Source organism: Schistocerca americana, chromosome X (assembly GCF_021461395.2).
Source record: "Schistocerca americana isolate TAMUIC-IGC-003095 chromosome X, iqSchAmer2.1, whole genome shotgun sequence".
In the NCBI taxonomy this organism is placed as follows: Eukaryota; Metazoa; Arthropoda; class Insecta; order Orthoptera; family Acrididae; genus Schistocerca; species Schistocerca americana.
The window spans coordinates 762714004-762737872 of record NC_060130.1 but is presented as its reverse complement, the minus strand read 5'-3'; the positions used below and the strand labels follow the sequence as shown (position 1 = coordinate 762737872).

The following is a 23869-nucleotide window of genomic DNA, read 5'->3' as shown; positions in this document are numbered from 1 at the left end:
AGAAATAATGGTCTAAACTCAAACCTTGGTAAATAGTCTGACCTGCACCACTTCCAGTCAGTTTAAGAGTGACAATAACTCTCATGTGCCCATCAGATTGCCAAATTATGTACTTTTTAAACAATTCCATTATTGTTGTTCACTGTTAAAATTATATGTATATAAACACGATTTCAGCCTTAAAACTATTTTCTAGTTTGACACAGCAAAGTTTTTGTGCTTCAGCATATTGGAATGTAAAAACATCAGACATTTATAAACGTCATCAGCATGAAATTTCCACTATGTTTCACTTTAAAATGATGAAAGGCTGAAATTTTGTTTGTGGATTGTATAAATATATATTAAGCATAGAATGTAACACTGACATTATTTAAAAAGTTTTTCTAATTGTGATCTGCAACATAGAGAAATTAACAATGTAGTTATTATAATTAATCACTCTGTAAGTCTTCCCTGTACCACAAAGAAATACTGGTACTGTTTCCATCACACTGACATGAAGTAATTCATTTCTTCTTGTGGTTTGTGGCTTATCTCCTCTGTGGTTCCTTGTCAGTGATGTGATGTGGAACACACATCATCCAAAATTGCTGAAAGATATCACCTATGCCCTTTCAATGGAATCATCCATACATTTCTTGTAAGTGATGTATTTTTTATTTTTTCAGGGAGGGGGGGGGGGGGGGGGTGCTGTTGGTCTTCTCCGGTATTCCTATTTCACAGCAACATTGCTATCAGTGTGGACATATTCACATATATATTCAGCTCTAGTGAAAACTCTGCAAGAGTGCCTGAACTTGAGTTGCTGTTGGCAAGCCCTATTTGAATTCTCTGCTGTTATTTTGGGTCTGCATGTATATTGCTTTAAGTGCATATTAAGTTGTCCTGCGGAGTGCTTTTAATGGTGTGTGAGGATGTGCACATGTCTCTCACCCTCTTGCTCAACTTCAGCTCTCTCTCTCTCTCTCTCTCTCTCTCTCTCTCTCTCTCTCTCACACACACACACACACACACACACACACACACACACACACACACACACACACACACACACACACAAAAAAACCAACAACTGTAAAAAATATTACAGTTTTTATCAAAATACAAACCATGCAAAATGCTTAGTTACAAAGGTTTTCTTTTAAAATAAGAAGTTAAAGTTTTGTTTGAACTGTGCAATGTGTTACATGATTTGCTTTAAACTTTTCTCTTTCTTTATTTTCAGATTTTAAATATCTGCAACTGTAAAAATAAAAAAAAGCCAAGATGAAGATTGATAAAGGCAGACTGAAAAAAAGTTCATCGGAGGTGGTAAGTTTACAAAGATTCTATGTTATTGTTTGTACAGCAAACAGGATCCCCCAGTTCAAAGAAGATTCTATAACTGGTTTTCATAACAATAAATTAACATGCAAATTTAACCTTGACAGGACTATAATATATGAGCAGTGAAAGTGGCAGTCGGAGGGGTAACTGTAGGAGGCACCCCCTCCACCTTTCCTGCATGCTTTCTCCATTCATGTTTTCACCATACAGTGCAGCTACCACAAGTGGGGAAGCTTTTGATGTGCACATGTGGAGCCAAACCTGTTCAACTTTGCCATCAGGCAGTGCTGTCTGCACATGTATGCTCACTGCGTTACAAGGTGCTGATTTGAAAATATGATACCAGAAATCAGCATATAGCACATTGCAATGAAGATTTTATGATCAGAAGTGGACAGTGATTTACTTTAAACAATTTGTTATGGCTGTGAAAAAATATGCCCAGAAAATGTTGGACTGCTCACTTTTAGCCACTCTGTGGCAGACTCTTAACTTTCCCAGCATCCTGGCTTCAGTGTTGGGCGACAATGCCTCCACGTCACCTTTAGATTTACATTTTATCCATGAGAGTGGGTTTTATACTTTTATGTATGTTTTAGCACATGTCCTTTGTCCCTCTGTGTCCTCCACGCTAGCGCTTTTAGGGTGGGGGTTTTAATGTGTTGCAGAGTGGCTGGCTTTCCCTTTTTGTTCTCGTGGTTGGCCAGCCACTGTAATCTGCTTTCATGTTTTACTCTCTCCTGTTTCTAGCGCCTCTCTGTTGTTTTCTTGTCCTCTTTTGTTACTGTTAGTGTTCATTGCCTTCCCTTCGTTCTTGTGGCTTTTCCTTTCTTTCTGTTTTGTGTTACATGTTTTGTCTGTTTTATTCTCACACTTGAGGCATTATTTTATTAGGAACAAGGGACTGATGACCTTGTAGTTTGGTCCCTTCTCCTGCCTTTAAACAAACCAACCAACCAACCAACCAGAAAATGTTGAGAAAATAATGTACAGAAATGTCAACCTCTCCATATTAATTTATTTTTGTGCGATTTAGCAGGTAAATTACAGGCACATAACCTCCCAGGGGGCTCGCTGCTCTTTGAAGGGTCCATGCTTGGGTGCCATCATTTCTCTTCCATACAGCATGTCTATCCTCTTATTATTCTTTTTCCCCCTCCTTTAGGGAACATGTCAAGGATGTTTCGGAAATGTCTCCTGCATATTCTGTAGATGATATCAGGACACTCTCTCCACTGGTTTTTCATTCATTTTTTCTTTCTTCATTCCCATTCTCCTATCCTCCTTCCTCTTCATTGTTTGAGGTTACTCTTTTTTCTTCTTCTTCTTCTTCTTCTTCTTCTTCTTCCCTGTGTGCTTCTGAAAGCAAGCCCACATCTGACATGAAACAGGTGACTGGGTAATGCGTAATTCTCAGCCCTGGGTTGACAGGTAGGGTTCGCACATACTCCCTGGTACAGGCCAGGCACAGGGAGGGGTGATTACCTTCCCAAACTGCCGATTGGTCCCTTGGCCATGTAATCGGGAGGTGTGACCTGAGGTGTGAACAATCATTTAAGACAGGCACATCCCCTTCTGGAAGGGGACCCCAGTTGGAAGGAGCACACTATTGGAGACTCTGGCAATCATGGGGATTTTCTCACAATGAGCCAATCATCTTCACCTTCAATGTCTATACAAAGTAAACAGAATGAGGCTAACGATTCAAAGACCCTCACAGCTGGACAACAGTTCCTTGTGATTCCACATACTGAAAATGTCAATCCTTTGCTACGGTAAATCCGTTATTATTCAGAAAGGTGTTGATGCAATTGCTGGCTCTGTGAAATCCTGCTCTCATATACGGAATGGCACTTCGCTTCTAGAGAGTACTTCTGATTCTCAAGCACAACTACTGCTTGCAGATTTGCTCCTTCCTGGCTATCCTGTTCGTGTTGAGGTCCATCGAATGCTGTATTCTTTCAGTGGTGTTATTTACAGTAGGCTGCTCAGTGGTCTGAATGCCAGAAATCCAAATGCACTTCGCTGATCGGGCTGTCATTGTGGTCCATTGGGTGATGAAAAAGGTAGATGCATCCGTAGTGCCCACACACATTCTTTTTCTCACTTTTGATAGACTGGTGCTTCCATTGAAGATCAAAGCAGGCTCTGAAGTTATCATTGTCCACCAGTACAATTCAAATACGATGTGCTGGCACCAGTGTCATCGTTACAACTCCTGTTGACACCTGGCCAAATGTGTAACCTGTGGTAGGGATGCTCATGAGGGCGATTGCCTGCTGCTTTTTCCCCTCTGTATCCACTGCAAAGGCAACGATGCCACCTCCTCTCGAGGTTGTCCCATGTATCTCAATGAGTCAGCATTCCAGGAGATTTGGGCGAAGGAAACAGTGCCTTACCCGGTTGCTCACAAGTTATTTGTTAGTCGGAAGCCCTGTGTTCTACCATCTGGCACTTACAGTACTGTTCTTGCTACGTCTCACTCTACGAAGAACATGTCCACACAGACTTGTAATGGCAGATTCAGCACTGCACAACTGTGCCGCCTCCTCCAGCTGTGCAACAAGCCACCGAACTTTCGCCTCATGGGGTGAAGTCAACTGCTACACAACCGGAGAGCTGGAAAGGACAGAGGAAACACTCCCAAGAAGACTTTCTATGTCCCTCCAGGCAACAAACATCTGAGTCTTCCTCTGCCAACCAGAAAGGCTCCAAGAAGTCGGAGGCAAATGGTCTTCTCCTTCACCAACTCTGAGATCCTCTTGGATGGTGTTGCCATGTGATAACCTTGCCCAGCTGACGTCCGTGCTGCCGGTGCATGGCATCAACCATTTTTCTACCTGGACTCTGCATATTGATAGAGGGAGAATGCTGATGCCTCTGTAGATCTCCTGGAGTAGGATCCTCCAGCCGTTGTACTCAGTAGCAGTGAGTCTTCAAAGGCTGGCACTCGGCAGCCACTGAGGTGACACCCCATCATTTTTTCCCTCCTCCCCTTTCCTTGTTACGATTCTCCTCCAATGGAATGTTCATGGCCTTCGATAACTCATAGAGGATTTATGGCTGCTCTTAGAATCATAACGTCCACTTATTTTCTGCCTCCAGGAAACAAAACTGTGTCCTTACAACCGCTTTGAGCTGTGGCATTTCTTTCCAGTCCACTTTGGCTCCCCCAGAGGATGTCATCCCGTCTCGTGGTCGAGTCATGCTGCTCATCTGGGGGATGTTCATAGTTAACCCATCTTCCTGGATAGCCAGCTTCCAGCTTTTGCAGTCTGTATTTCCCTTCCCTATTTGACCTGTTCCCTTTGTACCATTTACATTCCTCCATCGTTCGGTGTCACCAGGTCAGACTTCCTCCAGCTTACTGGGCAACTACCTCACCCCTTTCTGCTGCTTGGCAACTTTAATGTGCACCATCCCCTTTGGGGCTCACGCAGAACGTGTCGGAGAGGTGCCCTTATGGCTAACCTTTTCAATCGCGTTAACCTCATCTGCCTTAACATAGGAGCACCAACATTCTTTCCTTACCCCACTCACAGCTATTCTCATTTGGATCTCTTCTTGTGCACTGCCAGCTTACTCATCATCTCAAGTCATCTGTTGTTTCTGACATTTACTCTCTATTTACTATCCAGTTGCTGATATCTATCCCACCTATGTGCACGCGCAAATGGCAGCTTTCTAAGGTCGACTGGAGGCTTTACTCTTCCCTGATGACCTTCAACGAACATTTCCCCACTTACGATGACCAGGTAGAATATTTTACAAACATTATCCTTACCGCCATGGGACGTCCCATACCTCGCACTTCCTCTTTGCCATGCTGTGTCCCAGTCCCTTGGTGGACTGAGGTGTGCCGTGATGCAATTCGTGTGTGGAGAGGTGCTCTCTGCATTTTTAACCAGTGTCCTCTGATGGGCAGTGGCATTTGTTACAAACAGTTGCATGCACAGTGTTGTCCCTTTCTTCAGGATAGCAGAAAAGGTAGCTGGATTTCCTTTACTAGTTCTTTTAAAGTTCCACACTGTTTTCCGTCAGCTGGGACAACCTCTGACGGCTGCGGCTGTCTGTGACCAAGGTCCATTCCCCAATTTCTGTCTTGACAATAGCAGATGATGTCATAGTGGGCCCAATTGCTATCTCCAACACCTTGGGCTGCTGTTTTGCAGAGATTTTGAGCTCCACCCATTATCACCCTGCCTTCTTCCTTCGAAAATGAGTGGTCGAGACTCAGTCAATACCCTTTTCCTCTCAGAATCCTGAGTGCTACAATGCCACTTTTATTATGAGGGATCTAGATCATGCTCTCACTTCATCCCTATCCTCTGCCCCAGGACTGGACAATGTTCACATTCAGATGTTGCAGAACCTTTCTCTTGCAGGCAAGCTCTTTCTCCGTCATACGTACAATCCCATCTGGGCAGAGGGCACGTTTCCCTGATGCTGGTGTGAAGCCACTGTCATACCCATACTTAAACCTGGCAAGGACAGACACCTTCCTTCTAGTTCTTGCCCCATTTCTCTCACCAGCTGTGTTTGCAAGGTGATGGAATGTACGATTCATGACCTTCTGGAGTGGTGGTTAGACTCGCAATTTAGTAACCACTGCACAATGTGGTGTTGGAGTGTGCCGTTCTGCAGTTGACCATCTCGTCACTTTGTCAGCCCATGTCATGAATGGTTTTTTGTGGAATTATTATACTGGCTATGTTTTTTGATTTGGAGAAAGCCTATGACACCTGCTGGAGGACTGGTATTCTTCGTACACCATACATGTGGGACTTTCATGGCCGCATGCCTCGTTTCCTTCAGGAATTCTTATAAAAGACAGAGTTTTCAAGGTACATGTGGGTTGTACCTTGCCAGACACATTTATCTAGGAATACTGTGTGCCTCAGTGTTTTGACCTGAGTGTCGTCCTCTTTGCTGTTGCCATTGACCCTATTATGGCCTGTGTCCTGCTGGGCATCTCTGGCTCCTTCTGAGTTGATGATTTTGCAATTTATTGCAGTTCATCATGAACTTGTCTCTTTGAGCCACATCTTCAGTGAGGTCTCGATTGTCTTCATTCATGGAGCATTGACAAAGACTTTCGCCTTTTCTACTGACAAAACCATTTGTTTGATTTTCTGGTGCTGCAGTTGGTTTCTTCCACCGGCCTTACATCTTGGGCCTGTTGCTCTTCCATTTGTTGATGCCCTCAGTGTCCTCAGCAGTACTTCCTGGGGAGTAGATTAGACCACCCTCCTCCGTTTGTATCAGTGCCTTGTCTGTTCAAAACTAGACTGTGTGTGTTTCGTTTATGCACCTGTACGTCTGTCCCTCTTATGTTGCCTCAGTATTATCTTACCATCATGGCATCCATTTGGCCATTGACACATTTTACTCAAGCTTGATTGAGATACTGTATCCCAAAGCAGCTGAACAACAAAAGTGGGACCAGATAGGGAACATAGTGTTTACAACTTTGGGAAGGGCAAAGAACAAGAAACAAATAATGGAATGAAATTTATTGTTGTTTAATTGCCCTCTTCAGAAGACTCACTACCTGAGTTGTTTGAAGCAACGGCTGTGTGTTCAATGAACTTTTGTCAGTTGCCTTCCTTAAAAATCCAGTTTTAATGCAGATTTTCAGTGTGCTGTATGCATTTAATCCAATCTGATTTAGGTTCCTGGCTTCCTCCTACGTCTCCACTTTAGTACAGCTGCTTGAAATTGAAATACTTTCCTCTGCTCACCACTGTAAAACTTATTATTTCTTTCTACATGAGTTAGGAACTTTCTCCTTTTTTCCTTGAATGATAATGGGCATTATACGTTAAGATCACACAACCTTCTTCCAGACCACACAATAAATCTAAAAACCAGTGTTTAAGTATGTCACTGTTAATTTCATCATGATAATGGCTGTAGTTGCTGGATGTAAATATGAGTGTTGCCCATTTGATAAAGCTATATTCAGCTGACGCTGCATCACAAGACACTAATCCTTTTCCTTTGCCAGTCAGTACTTTCAGCCTACGATTGCCTTTTTAATCATGACTGATGTGGTTTCTGACTTGATTTTCATTGAGACAGGTCTCATAGAGGTAGATAATAGGGCAAAGATGATTTTGTTTTCTGATTTTGTGGATTTTGCAAAGAAAAGTAGCCCTGAAACTTCCTGGCAGATTAAAACTGTGTACTGGACTGAGACTTGAACTCGGGACCTGTGCCTCTACCAAAGCACGACTACCGAAGCTTGCTCAAGATTTGTCCTCACAGCTTTACTTATGCCAGTACCTCATCTCCTGCCTTCCAACCTTCACAAAATTTCTCCTGCGAAGTTTCATATTGGTGCACACTCCTCTGTAGAGTGAAAATTTCATTCTGAAGAACAGCCCTACCAGCCACAATATTGGATATCTCCATCAGAATGCATCTCCCATTGTTGCATTTTCTGTATCAAAATCTTGGAGATTTCAGAAATCTTACACTCGAATGGGGGCTCCTTGTAAAAGAAATCTTGTCTGTCAAAACATCTGCTACCTTCGGCCTTGTAGGTTACTCACAACAATCATAAATTTCTAATACAGTATGGTGAACACCATCATCCTGGAAATGGTGCAGATCGATGACAGTTCTTCTTCCACTAATAGCCTTTCTTGGTGATTATGACTTCATTTCTTGATCCACGTTTCCATTGATGCTACTTCTGCAAATATTCTCTGTACAGTTCAAGTGAAACTCCACAAGCTTTTGCTTTTGCTGTTGCGGTTGGCGGGGCCAGTAAGATTTCATCTGTTCTGGTATTGTATTTAAGATTGCAAAGAAATTTATACATCTCGTGTGACTCCCTTTGTTTAGCTCTGCATTTCTTGAAACTGTCATCATAGCTCACTAACATAAACAGCAAAACTATCTGATGAAAATTGTTGCTCTCTTGGGAAACATACACTAACATGCTGTCCATTCACGAAGGGTAGTGGGTAGTAACAAAGTTACAAAGCTGTGCCATCAGTAGCATGAATGAAGCTACGTATTACCACATAAATCATGTTAATGACAGTTGATCATTTGGTAGCTGTTGATTCTTATTGTGCTACTTGACGGCACCAATTTTGGAAATGGCACTGTAGCAATATTATGAGATTAGTCATGGACCAAGCCAGACTGTGCCAAAACCTCTCATAGGCAGCTACAAATGGAGGGAATTTAGAAGGTAGGAGACTCGACATAACCTCCACAGCTACCACTTTATCTGCTACCTTCTATAGGTTTATCGTTACCCAGCATATTTTGAGTGATGAAACTCTCATAAAACGGGAGGAAAATATCTAGACTTTAACATCATATTTCTGACAAAGTTCGCATTGGTTTCCTTCGTAAAGTACCAAGGGCTGTTACATGGTTTTATTTCACTTTGAAATACATGTCACAAATGTAGGTGGACATGACTATTTCCACATATGTCTGTGAAAAAAAATTTGTTGCACTTTCAATGAATTGTGCTATAAGATCCATTATGTATGTTTCATAATAAAAATTAGTAATGATCACAATGACAGACAATAAAAAGTTGTTGAAAGCATATGTGGAAATGATCATATTTAAAAGTTGTTTAGAGGCTATGCACACATTTCTCACCAAATCACAGTAAGTGTCTCAATTAAATGGTTTTTATGAAGGAAGATATTATCCTAAAGTTTCATAGTGGACCATTCCTATTAATGTACTGTAGTGTGAAAATCAGCTTCCAGATTAAGAACTGCTTTATTTATGTTGACTGCTTTTCAGTATGGGCCAACAAAGTGTTTGGAAACTGTCCGTGAACAGTATGTGAAGTATCATGAGAACTTTGTTTTGCCCATGGGTAGTGGAAGACTTCCACAGCAGTTCACTGCTGTAGAAGTTTACTGACTCTAAATTGTTTAATAGTTTGCTGCAGGTCAAGTTTGGTATCAGGTTAATACATGTGCTGCTAAATGACTCTTACCAAATTGTCATTTGTTTCAAACGCAACAGACAATATTGCAGAGTGCAGTACTTTGTCAGCAATGTAAGAGGGCTCTTACCACATTTAATACTTTCCAATAAATGGTGGCTATGCCAAAGCTGTAGTGTAAAGAATTAAATAGCCTTTGTGTGTGGACACACAGCAGAAGCAACTAATTATCAATATATAATCTGGTTAATGCCAATATAATAAGTATACACAAGAGTATTACAGCTGTACATATTTGTTTATCCAACAGAAAGACACCACAAATTAATGTAAACAGAGTAAATATCTGAAATAAATACATTCCCAATGCATGCCATAACCTTTGAGTATCAAAATATGATGGACAGTATTGGGCATGTCTGAAGTGTTGGGCAGCTGTTGTTGACACACGTACGACAAGGCAGCACTTGAGACATGGCATCCATGTCTCATATGGTGCAGTCAAAGAATTAATAGCCCACGTATTCCCAAAATTAGTCAAGTACCAGCAAAGCCCTCCAGGAATGAAGAACATATGAAAATACTGACACTAAAATACAGGCAACAAAAGAATTGTAAAATGAGTAGTAGTTGCAGAGGAAAAACAAATCCTGGGAGGAACTTACAGGCAAACTCTCAGAAGATTGCAATGGCAAAAAGAAACTGCTCTTCAAAGTAGTAAAGAATAAGAGGAAAGACAAAGATACTATAAAAATAATTGAAGATAAAGATCAAAGTCTGGTCAGGAACATGAGAGGTGTTCAAAACAGTAATAGGGGATTATTTCAGCACTCTCTTGAATGGAGATATGAAAAACAAAATGCAGACTCGGTATTATGGGAAGAATGGAAGTGACAAAGAAGAACCACCACTAAGTTAGTTTGGAAGTAGAGGACAGTCTGAAAAGCATGAGCAAAGGAAAATCTAGAGAAGCTGATCAGTTAAATGAAGAAATGATCAAGGCGGCAGGAACATGTGGAATCCATTGGCTGTGCAGTGTATCAAAAGCAATATGGAGAGAAACCAAAGACTAAAGGTGTGGTTATTCCATTACTCAAAGATAGTGAAGAGCTACCTCCAAATTACAGAGTATAACACGGATTTTGCATGGATTAATAAGTTCTGAAATCATTATGTAAAACAGTCTTTGAAGGATGATTGAACCTCTCCTGGAAGAAGAGCATAGATTTAGGAAGTATGGGAGTACAGGTTATCTGATCATAGCAACAACAATATCGGAAAAAATCTGGAAAAAAGATAAAAGCATCACGCTAGACTTCCTAGACACAGAAAAGACTGACAGTGTACCGAGATCCAAAACCTGTTAATGCCTAGAGAGAAGAAATATATCCAAGGCACTAATTGAGAAAGTGAAGATGCTCTACAGAAGATGACAGCTGTGTTAAAGTAGGAAACGGAGAGAGTGAACAGTTTGAGACCAAAGATGGAGTCCAACAGGGTAGTGCCTTGTCTCCATTGATTTTTATCATTGTGATGAACATCATCATGTAAGGATAAAGGAACAGTATGGGTCTGAATTGAAAACAATCATATTCACTGATGTGATATGATCTGGGGAGATACAAATGAAGTAAAAGAAAAACTGAAGACGTGGAACAATCACTGTGAGCATTTGGTGTCATTAGTGAAACAAACGCTGTAGCCATAAAGGTGAGCATACAAGGGTAGCCCAAGTTGAAGCTAAATTGATGACTTTGTAGAACATGCAAAATTTTCATATTTGGCCAGTGTGATAGTTGTAAAAACTTAGTGCATGCCAGAGCAGTATGCACATAGCTACCCAGTTAAGGAGCCTGCTTTGGGACTGCCAGATATGACACAAGACAAAATCATCTTCAGTGCCTACTATGTTCCCATATTAACCTAGTCATTGGAGACCTGCGTTCTATCAGAGAGAGAGAGAGAGAGAGAGAGAGAGAGAGAGAGAGAGAGAGAGAGAGAATGAATGAATGTACCAAGCTGCTGAACTGAAGTTTGTTAGAGCTGTGGTGAGACAAACAAAAAGGAAGGAAGGAATGAAAGAAACAGAATGGATGCATGTATAAAACTCAGTGTACTGGAAAAACTCTGCCGGCCTAGATTAAGATCATACGCTCATGTGACATTCCTGGAAGTGACTGTAAATGGGAAAAGACACGTTGGATTGCCAAGAAGAAATGGATCAGCGTAGTTGAGGAGGAGGTTGCCAAAAGTGGTAATCCGTGGGATAGGATCCAAAATGAAGAACTGTGTAAGGATAGAAAAAGTTGGAAGAGGATAGTCATCAGCTGCTGAAAACTGCAGCTGTGACCTGATGATACTGATTATATAATTTTGTAATTTTGATTTGCGTTATTATTTGTCATACTGTAGTGTTAGTAAATTGTTTGGTAGTTACACATGTTAAATACTTCAAAAGTATTTCTCGTTAGAATAATTACAAATCCTTTTCTTTGCAGCCACCAGACTGCCAAGCACTAATTGATAAATTGCGTACCAGTAATAGAAAGGATTTATTTTACGTTCTGAAAGGAATTGAAACATGGAATTTTGGAAAATGTGAACTCTATCACTGGATTGATGTCTTGGATGTCTTGGATGACATACTCGAAGAGAGTGCCAAACGTGAATCAGCACGCAGTTGGATATTACGAATTGATTTGCCTGAGATGGAATGGGTAAATTTCCTTACATTTTTTATTGTATTTTGCATTTTAAGGTATTCTTGTGACAACTTGATTGATTTTCTGAATTATGAGTGTGAACTAAAGTAACAAATAATGGAAATGAAATTAGGCAAGTGCAAGAGATTAAAACAAACTTCATGCCATTGTGAATTTGATAGTGATGCTGACAAAGGGATCTTCATATTTGTTTTGTTTCAGGAAAGACAGTTGTTACTGAGAGTGTTGAATTTTACAACATTGTTGATAGAACACTCCTTTTCACGGCACCTATACAACTCAGTGGAACACTTAATCTCACTCTTAACATCATGCAACATGAGTGTTGTGCTTGCTGTTCTAAATTTGTTATATATGTTCAGTAAAAGAAGCAATTTCATTACACGCTTGAGTGCTGATAAAAAGAAATCCTTGTTAGCTAGACTGAATCGCTTGGCTGAGGTAAGTAAAGTCTATTACTTATTAGTTTTTATGAAACATTATGTACCAGTGTTTGTACATGGTAAAAGTCTAAATCGTGGCCCTGCTACTCACATGTTTAGTACAGCAATGTAGTCAGTGCTTGCTGTGAAGTATGATAGAAACAAGTGTGTGTTTCAGCTGCTGATTCTATGTAGCCAGTAAGGAGAAGTGGGCAAATGATGTTTCATAGAGAGATATAAAGGAATGTTGTCACATTCTCATGACATAACAGACTGAAATCTGCTACTTATTAAGGAAAAAAAAAAAATGTATTTGCAAGAGTTTACAAAATAATCCTGATAGGAAACAAAATAAATGTGGCACATAAGATAGTCAAAATAAGGACCTATGGGGATATAATTTACATAATTTGTGATAGTTGACTATCTTCTGAATACCCATGTGAATGCTTTAGTAAATGTACTTCGGATTGCTGTTGTACCACATTTCAATGGCTTCACCAACTCTCAACCATATTACCACCTTCCAACCTAATGTATACTTTGGGTTATGCCACATATTAGTCTTACAACCTTCATTCTGAGACAAAGCTTCTTTTTACATGACACATTCATTGACTTTGTCATCTCAAAACCAAATTGTCACCTTACAACCTCCAATAAATTAACAGAAGTTCCAGGTAGTCTCAAATACAAAGGTCAACATAATTCTGTGTGGGGACATTAACATCAACAGTAATATCATAAATGAATCCAGCAGCACCTTCATAAACATCCTTCAAAGTTTTGGCATGTCCCTATTGGTCAGTAGCGCAACAAGGGTTACTACAATGACTGCATCAGTAATTGCCCTTGAGGCCACAAATATGGACAGGGAAAAATGTGATGTAGCTGTAAAAGATCTCGGACTATCAGATATCTTTACCAAATAACAACAGTAAAATCAGGCATTGAATCATTCTCTAAGCTACAAGCTTACAGACATCAGTCAGAAATGAAAATAAAAGATTTTACAAAAGAACTAGAAAAACAAAGCTGGGATTAAGTGTATAAGGATACCAATGTAAATATTAAATTTTTTACATTGCTTAAATTGAACTTTGAAAAGGCATTTACAAAAGTATGCATGTCTGTGTCAACATCTCCCAAAAACAGATAGATAGCAGCAGGTACTAAGAAGTCCTCCCAAATACTTAAACACCTCAGTTCCATGAAAAAGATTCACAATGATCCAGAATTCTTAAATTTCTGTCATAGATACAAAAAGATATATAGGAAGATGCTGATTGCTGCAAAAAAGTCATTTAATGACAAAAAAATATATAATGCAGAGAATAAAAGCAAAGCAGTGTGGGATGTTATAAAAAAGGAAATGGGGAGAGGCAAATGAATGCAGAATAACATATCGCTCAGGGAGGGGGATAAGGTAATAAATGATCCACAACACTTAGCAAAATATGTAAAAGAGCATTTTTCAAGTGTTGCAGAGAAGTTACAGCAAAAATTCCCCAGAACAAACATAACACCTGTAAATAAATTCAGTAGGTTTAGGTGAAGTACTAGTGTGTGCGTGTGCGTACTGAAACAATGCGTAAGGATTATACAAGGCCTCTTAACAAATATAATAAATGAATCCTTCACATCAGGGACATTTCCAGAGCAGTTAAACCAGGCAAGAGTTGTACCTTTGCTTAAGAAAGGTAATGCAGAAGACATAGAAAATTACCAGCCCATTTCCCTGCTGTCACCATTCTCAAAAATAATAGAAGCAATTATGAAAGACAGATTAATGAATTACCTGAATAAATACAATCTTTTAAGTGAATCACAGTTTGGTTTCTGAAGTGGCAAAAATATGGAGTCAGCCATAGTAGGATTCACAGAAGTTTTACTCGATGCTCTTGATAAAGATGAGTGTGTCACAGGCATATTTTGGTATCTTTCTAATGCCATTGATTCAGTTGACCACAAGATTCTATTAAATGAATTGGAAGCATTAGGAATAAGAAGGGTAGCTAATGACTGGATTGGATCATACATAGCAGATAGGGTACAAAGATTAGAGATAACACATACTTCAAATAGATCTAAACATTAGGAAAACACTTATCAGAACCAAAATACATTAATATAGGGGCTATGCAAGGTAGCATATTAGGACCAATACTGTTCCTGATACACATTAATGGGTTCCCCACCAGTGTTACTCATGGTGAAAAAATTCTAGTCGCTGATGACAGCAGTATTATAGTCACTGAGAAAACTAGAACTCCTTTCCGAGAAAGCAAATGAAACTCTCAAGGATGTTTGATTGGTCAATAAGCAATAAATTGACATTGAACATAAAGAAAACTAATGCCATGAGTTTCAGTTTGAAGAGGAAAAATGACAATGTTAATTTAAATGTAGATGGCACCTCTATAGACTGTGTAACAAATGCAAAATTTCTAGGAATTAATATTGATTCTCAGTTGAAGTGGTGTGAACACACAAAGGTACTTGCAAACAGAATGTCATCAGCATATTACACCCTTAGAATCCTATCATCAGTGGGTAACATACAGTGTCTTTTAGTTACATATTATTCATATGTACACTCAGTTCTTAGCTATGGCATTCTTTTTTGGGAAACAAATGCACAAAATATGAACACAATTTTCAAACTCCAGAAAAGAGCCATAAGAATAACCAAAAACATCAGTTGAGCTCATTGTTAAAATCTGTTCAAAACACTGGGGATTTTGACTGCCCCTGTGAATACATTTACCAGTCAGTTGTACACATCAAAAATAACATTAATTACTGCACAAACAACTCTGTCCATGACCATGCAACAAGAGATAGACTCAACTCACATTTACCAAGAAGAAATAAACATAAAACAGCATTTTCTACAAAGGAATAAAACTGTACAATAAATTACCAAAAGAGATTAAAGAAATTTCAAAAAGACACTTATTTAAAAAAACAGCTAAAAAGTACCTGTTATTTAATAAATTTTGTACATTGGAGGATTACTTAGATAAAACAGAGTAGGGGTTTGATAAAAAAAATGTTATACAAATAAATAATAACAATAATGATTACAAAACATCCAACATTCCACATAACACCTTCACTTAGGTTTTTTTCCTTCTTTTTTCCTTTCTGGAAATACTTACCCCCAAGCTAGCACAATACTAACACCTCTTTCTGAGCTCAACATCTCCCTCGTTATGGAGGGATGCTGACTCAGTTTTTGGATAGTAATTGGGAAGTTGCGGTACAGAAAATGACCCAGAGATCACCAGTGTGTGTGTGTGTGTGTGTGTGTGTGTGTGTGTGTGTGTGTGTGTGTGTGTTGTGAAACAATGTGCGTAGAGTGTGCACAGGGACTGATAGTGAGATATGAGTGAACAGTATGCCATTACATTATTTAATAAGTTATTTGTAAGAAAAGTATTTTATACCAGGAGTAAATCTAATGATTGTCTCAAACTGGACGTCTGTAAATACGTGTGTATATGAATTAGCTTATTTTAAATTGGTCTAAACTTATAAATACTTTGACATTTCATATATCCTTGTAAAAAGAGATACACTGATGAATAAAGCTACTACTACTACTACCACTACCACCACCACCACCACCACCACCACCACCACCACCACCACCTACAGCCCAGCCTTACTACAGATGAATCTGTCATCACAATGTCAAACTTTTGAGTGAGTGAGAAAAGAATAATTTCAATTTCAGCACTAGTAATACATTGCCTCTTTCTTTTACCATTCACTGATAATGTGAAACTATCATGTCATTGGAACTGCAAAACTGATGAGTTATCAACCTATGAGCAATAGAGAAACATCACCATGACCTTAACTGGCTCCGATTGAGACTACAGCTGTAAATAGAAATAACAACAGATATTCAGGTCTACAATACTTATGGATTGATGCAGACTTCCAACTATTTTGTAACATTGTACTCCTATCTTAATAATTAATGTGAACATGTTCCTCCACAATCTGAGAAATGTGATCCAATCCTTGTCTTCCACTCTACAAATTCCATTCATTTTTGATAGCACATTAGGCTCCCAGTTTTATTGGGTCATTGCATAGACTTCTATCATTAACTGCCTACCTCTTCTTTAAAAAAAAAAAAAATGTTGAAGACCTGTAGCTTTTCAGGTGCATTTGGAAGACTCTGGTTGCCTCGCACTCTTACTTGTGTTTATTGTAGAGCTCAGATATATGAAGTTCAAAACAGTGTTTCAACAAGGTGGTGGTGGTGGTGATGGTGATGTAAAAGCTCCAGAATGAGTTTTTACTCTCTTTATTCTGTTTTGAAACTTTGTGCTAGATTAAAACTGTGGGATTAGATCTGTAGCTTTTGCTTTATGTGGGCAAATGCTCTACTGGCAGAGCTGTTCACGTAAGGTTCACTACCCTCTCTTATGTCTTTACTACTGTCAGGGGAGGTTTGAGGTAATGGAGATAGTAAAGTTGCAAAGGTAGGTCATGAATCATGCCTCATCAACTCAATCAATAGAGCATTTTCTCTCAAAATGCAAAGGTTCTGGACTTGAATCCCAGTCCGGCACACAGTTTTAATCATCTGGAAAGTTTTGTGGAAAAGCAGAATATGGCTGTGTACAATTTTGATAGGTGACCAGTCATCATTTGAGTGGAAAAGTGAATATCGCTTGAAGTTATTTAGTGATGTAGGTGATATTCTATTTAGTGTAGTAGTCATTTCTTATTTCACTCTTCATGTTTCTGCTAGTGGTCTTTTATAAATTTAGTGATGACTGAAGACTGTTCATATCTTTTGTTAACTTTTTTGGTCCCAAAACTGGTTTCATGCAGATCTCCATGCTAGTCTATCACGTGCAAGCTTCTTCATCTCTGCATAATTACTGCTGCTTTACACCCATTTGAACCTGCTCACTGTAGTAAAATCTTGCTCACCTCTAGCCACACTTCCCCACATTACAAAAAAAAAAAAAAGATTCCTTGGTGTCACAGGATGTCTCTTATCAGACAATTCCGTGTTTTAGTCAACTTCTGCTGTTAATTTCTTTTTTATGCAGTTGTGTTCTGTGCGAGTTACTGTTTGTTTGTATTTCAGAGTTGGTGTGCGTATGATGAAGGAGTTAGTCTTGCACAAAGCTGTCGAAATATGTATCTTGGGGTAAGTTAAATATCATTTTGTCTATTCACCCATTATTGTGATGTAGTCTTTCAGATAATTTCAGGAGCATTTTTTGTGATGTTGAGACATGAAGGTAGTAGTGATAATATATCTGATTCGATAAGAAGCTTTCATTGTCATGACTGAGTAGCTTCAGTGAAAGCAGGTGGCTTTGTAACCTATTCGATATTTAAGAGATGATTATCAGATGCTATCCTTTAATTCAGTAAAGTAGGAAAGCTATTATGCACCAACACGCTTAGACAGTAACTGTGTGGTATGTATGGGCTCAGTTGGCAACTTAATGAAAAGATTGGGAGAGGACAACATTCACAAAAGTAAACAAGATAAATGGGGAGCTATATATGTTTTTGCCAAGAATTTGAGTAGCTCAGTTCATATGGAGAAACCCACCAATGTATAAATGGGAATTGTTCGGAAATAGTGCTTGTATGACAGGCCATTGAATGGATAACATCAAAATAATGCAGTTTGAATGGATTGTTAATACTTTGCTGTATTACAAAATGCAGAAAGACAAACATTTTCAACTCACTGGAAATTGATGACAGCTACTTGGAAAGTTAACTGATTTGTGCAGCCATCACATTGAAAATGGTGAACATGAGCTATAGACCTTGCAGTAACTGAACTGACCAGCCTGCAATAAACATCCATTGAGAAATACAAAAATCTAACTACACCTGGTATTTCTGGGTGTACATTTAATCCAGTGCTATTAGTCCATCTCCTCTGCTCCCCATCTCTGTCCACCTCCTTCTACCCCTTCTCTCACAAGGGGACCTTGCGGTCTCAGAAATTCGGGTCGGGATGAGACTTTGCAGGTTAGTAGTATACCTCATGGGTGTCCCCTCATAGAAGTCTTAAAGTGCACTAGCCAGAAAATTAAAGAAAAAAAAAGGCTCTTAAATTTTTAAATGTAGCTCTACACGTGTCATATACAGGTCATAAGTAGCAAGGCAGCACATTAGTGAGGTAGCTCAGTCAGTAGCGTGCTAGACAGGCATGCAGTCAATCCCGGTTTGATCCTGCCTACTTGCTGATATGGTTTCATTTTGTTTTCTTAATTATTCTAAAAATTATAACTGTTAAATAAACGTAATGGCCAAAAGTATTTTTATTTTGTTTGTGAAATGAAATGGCTGTCACAGCTACTTAAAATGTGAATTACTCATCAATATTTTCTTTTTAAAAAGTTGAATAATTTCAAGTACATTTTTAATGGAGGTAAAGTAGTTACCACTGTCACAAAATGCTAGGTGGCATTCCAATTATGTAAATTTTTTACAATGTCATGTTTATTTGTCAATTTTATGTACAAGCACCAGAATGATGATTGTCATAAAAACATTGACAATAAAAAATATTTTGGCATCTTGCCTCAATTTATGGATGATTGATTGCAGGAAAAGCATTTTTTTTTGAAAGATACATTGGAAAACATACTTTGTTGACATTCCTGAAACCTTCCTTTCATCAGAAAGCCTGGAATCGTACTAGGCATATCGGAAAATTTCCTTAAAAATTGATGATGACAGCTATGATGGACTATTGATTGTATTCAGTCTTCAGGAGAATTTCTCTATTATTTTCAGTAAGTTTTGTGTAACTTGTCTATAAGAATAAATATCACATGATTGAACAAGTGGAGTACATTTTGGGGAATCACTTTAATTGTACATGTTGGTGATTTCTGTGAGAAAGATTTCATTGTATAATTCAGGCTTCGCTTGTCCACCCCAAGAGTCAATAATTAACGGAAACCATTCTTGACTCTTGGAAGACCTAAAACACCAGTTGAGAAAGTCAGTATACAGTTCTGTCTGTAGAGGTAGGATGTTTCCAGAGCGAGAGCTTATTGAGTGGTATATGTATGTGTCACTTTATTCATATTGTGTCTTTTGACGAAAATAGTTTTGCTTCCTTTGATGGTCAGTTCTGTTGTACACTGACTGATACTGACATCCTGAATAGAAAAAAACCATGAAATTGAAGTATTTTGTCAGAGAAACATAAAAGTAGAGAGCAAAATGAATTTTTAAATAGCCTGCAATAAATACCTGTCTGGTCAGTGCTGATACCAAAATCTTCGTTGAAATTCAGTATCAATTTTAACATCTGGGTTAGAAAAGTATCTGCAGCAGCCATAGTTTCTTGGATTATTGCAGTTTCTTTTCTTGAAACAAAACTTGTCACTTTCCACAGACGAATTCATGCTTATTTTTGAATCTATCAACCCAGCTCTCAGAAGCTTTCAATTCAAAATCTGTAAACTGTTGTGCTGCTGCTAAATCCTGCTGTTGTAAATTCTATGTAATCAGTTGCTGATAATTCTCTCAGGCTTTGACAAAATGATCATACATACAGGAACCGATTGCTGCATATTTATGAAATTGATTGCCTCCATGGAAAGCAAGTCATAGCGTCACTTTACAAACTACTGTGCATTGCAATTAAGTACATGTCGGTATCTCGTGAACAGCTTGACAAAGATACATTTGTGCTACATTTATGGAGGAGAAACTCATAATACTGACAGCATGAAATGTGCATCGTTATACATTCTGACGATATACTTTTATTTTTGTAATATAAAATAAAGAAAAAATGGTAATATTAACTTCTATTTTATTTCAAATTGTTGCCACTCATCCAGGCTTACCTATATGTTTATATCATGTCACCTGTTATTTGTTAAACTATTGTGATGATTACAGTCGGTCATACTCGGGAAACATTTCATTTTGTGATGGTTGTAAACTGATAGCAGCTGAACAATTATACGATCTAATACTATACCATTAAGTTTAAAAAGAAATGACAAAAATCTCCTTTATCATATGAGTTCTTCTTTATCCAAGTTGTTGCCACTAATCTGGGCTCACCTAAATGATACTGTTGTCATTTGTGTCAGGCTTTTGTAATATGACTGCATTTGGTGATACTTATGTAATGTCTTAATTAGGATGGTTGTAAACTTATTCCCTTACAACTTATATTTTAGTTCTTATCTCTAGCAGTTTTATGTTCATATTTAATGATTCACATTTCATGTTGTCGGCATATTAGTTTCCCCCTATAAAAGTAACATAAATGTATCTTTGTGAAGTTGTTCACGGGGTAGTGACATGTACTTAATCACAATGCATAGTTGTTTGTAAATTTTGCTCTTAGACTTGCTTTCCATGGTTAATGCTGGTGCCACCTACTGGTATTCGTTTCTTTCCTTCATAGCTTAATCACCACACTGTTTGGCACTGGTTCTATTTGAGCAGACGACGACACTTTCAAATAGGCCTACAAGAGATGAGATTTGTATTGTATTTAGTCTATGTGATTACTTCTGTGAGCTTTGTACTAAAGTTTGATTTTAATGTAAATATGAAACTAATGGACATTTCTGTACATGGAATACTAAGATGCATACTTCCATTATTATGTACATGCTTGTTATGATTAATTTTCTTGTGCTTTATTCCACAATTTCAGTCTGATGAAATTTTGAAACACATAATGCTTAATAATGAATGTGATCAGGACCTTACTATATTTCAAAGTTGTGCCAAATCTGAATGATTGCCTGCGTATGAATGTTATCTACCAAATAATGGGACCTCAGATTTTGATAATTTTGGTAATTTTTTGTGCACTTAAAGAAAATTGTTTGCATGAAAAATCCTAAATTAAAATATCTTAAACCATTTTTGAGTTATTAATTTTTAAAACTTCCAAAATTATGCAATTTTTGTTACATCTTTAAATATTAAAATCACCATATCTTGAAAACTATTTTACTAACAAACCTAAAATTTGCACAATTTTACTCCGTTTCTTACAAGCTTTAAAAGTGTGTGGTAATTGATGATATCCACTATAATGCTGTATTTTCCTAGATGTTTAATTTTTTAATTTTGAAATCAGAATTTTTTGTTTTGAAAAAAGTATGTTATTTGTACATTTTTTGTTAATGTGTGTGCCAAGTTTCATGATGGTTTTCCACTAGAAATATATTAAAATTTTTATTTTACTTGTAAGTGTAGCATCTAGTGGAGGCTTTGGACTTGTTAGTAAGATGTGATGTGTCTAAAACCAAATAATGCTGTCAAATTATAATCTTTTATTTACTGCCAATCTACTTAATACACTATTAAAATTATAGGACTTAAATTCACATTTATCTTTCTCATATTAACTGTGAAGATATTTTAACACACATCATAACAATGCATGATTAAAAAAGAATAAGAATTAATTATACCTTCATTTTACAGATATATTAATGTTATTTTTTATTTATATATTTAATTAATTTTAATTATTTAATTAATTACGATGTTATTAATTCAACAATGATGTAGCTGTTATTATTTAACTGTGTGTTTTTATCTGAGTGCCTTGCAAAGAATAATTTTTTACTCATCTTCAAGAAGAAAGATGTTATGGTGATCGGACTAAAAATGTTATTAGTCAAAAATTATGTATTGGGCATTTCTTGTAAATAATATAACCTAGTTCTACCAAGCAATAATGACACAATATAATATGAGGCTTTTTGCAGCTCTTCAACTGACAGTCTGTATGTTCTTCCAGTGTCAGTTGAGGGATTTCATTTACAAAGTATGAAGTTCTTTTTAGTGCAGTCAGTTTATCTGGTCTTCTTTGTTATGAAAAACGAAGAGCCATTCCTCAATTATGTATAAATGAAAGGTTTACTTCTCCCTGTTCATCTCTGGATTGCACAGAAGCCATCACCATTTGTTGTCATAGGCACAAGCAACAAGTCCTGTAATCTGTTCAGTAGCATGCACCATCTTGACCCACTTCGATTTTATGAACATCAAGATCCTTAAAATCAGAATAAATGTTTGCTTTGCTCTGACTTTTGCCAAGCTCCTTTTTTTATGCTGAGTGCTCATCGTTTTCACATAGAAGTGACTAATGGCATATATGCTTTACATTAATCAAACAGTTGGAATGAAGTTAATATTTGATAATGTTGTGCTTCCACAACTGATTAATATGAGTGCTTTGCTAATTTTATCTCAACATCACACCTCTACTGAAGTGAATTACTGTCGATAGAAGTGAACGCTCTCTCTCTCTCTCTCTCTCTCTCTCTCTCTCTCTCTCTCTCTCTCTGCCTGCCTGCCTGCCTCCCTCCTCCTGCCACCCCCCCTCCATATTTGTCCCTCTCTTCCTGACCCCCCTCTCCCCCTCCCAGTCTCTTCCTGACCCCTCCCATCTCTGCCTGTCTCCTCTTCTTCAATTTCTCTCTGTACACGTCACCACCCCCACCTTAATAGGTGGTTGCTGGCTCTTATCCCCACAATATTTCTTTTCATGTAGTAAGTAAGTTGACCATTTCCAGAGTCCATTATCTCTGTGTAACAAGTTTTCAGAAACAAGAAAAAAATGTCAATCTTGTTATGTGGGTTTTATTGTTATTCTTTATTACAATTTTCTTTTGTATTCTGGATATGTATTTATACTTCTCATAAATCACACCACAGTATTTTTATTTGAAATAAATATTTTACTTTGAACATACTGACTTTTGGAACTGTAATATGGACATAAGTTTCTGGAAATGTTTTGGTTTTAAAATGGTAGGTACAAATGAAAAATAACATAAATATTTCAGAATATTTATTCCTGTTACAAAATTATTAGTGGCCACTAGAAAGAATAACATGGTACATACCTCCTAATTAGTTGTTTTGAACAGTTGTGATAAACTTTATATTAAAATAGCCATCATTATTAGATAACTACTTTCTACATTGAGTGCTGATCTGGTCTGCAGCCTCATCGGGTAGCTCTCCAGTATCAGATTCTTCATGCAGTTCAGCTTCATACAGCTGTTTTGAAGATATTCTTGCAGAATACAGATTCATTCATGTTCATCCAGTCTGGCCCATGGTGGTCCTTTAAAAGGGCTGTTACATCTTTGATTTTTTTCTGGTTTTGCTATAACACTTTTGCATATCTCTGCTGGTTTTACTCCCATCTGGGATTTACCCTTCTTGCAGATATTCTTACCACATCACATATGTGTTACAGCTTTGTTCCTCTTCAATAGTAATAGTGCTCTGACCTTTCTTTTTAATTAATATCATCTTTGAAGGTGTGAACTAAAAGAGCAGTCAGAAGGAAGTCTCATGGCATCTTTAAGAGAGATCTTCCAGTCACCAACATGTACCTCTGATCCAAGTTCGTAAATGCTCCCAAAGTTTCTGATAATGTCATCATTATCACTGGGGTTCAAGAT

General features: G+C 37.8%; 1 protein-coding gene across 1 annotated transcript in view; it reads left to right on the top strand.

The window, feature by feature from the left end:
* Positions 1-1264: 1264 nt before the first annotated feature.
* The window catches only part of LOC124554679 (E3 ubiquitin-protein ligase HUWE1), a 350828-nt gene continuing 328223 nt past the window's right edge, over positions 1265-23869 (top strand). The window contains exons 1-4 of the mRNA XM_047128297.1: positions 1265-1314; positions 11755-11973; positions 12181-12420; positions 17518-17580. Coding sequence (XP_046984253.1) covers positions 1270-1314; positions 11755-11973; positions 12181-12420; positions 17518-17580 — 567 coding nt within the window. The 5' untranslated portion in view covers positions 1265-1269. The remainder of the gene's footprint in view (positions 1315-11754; positions 11974-12180; positions 12421-17517; positions 17581-23869) is intronic.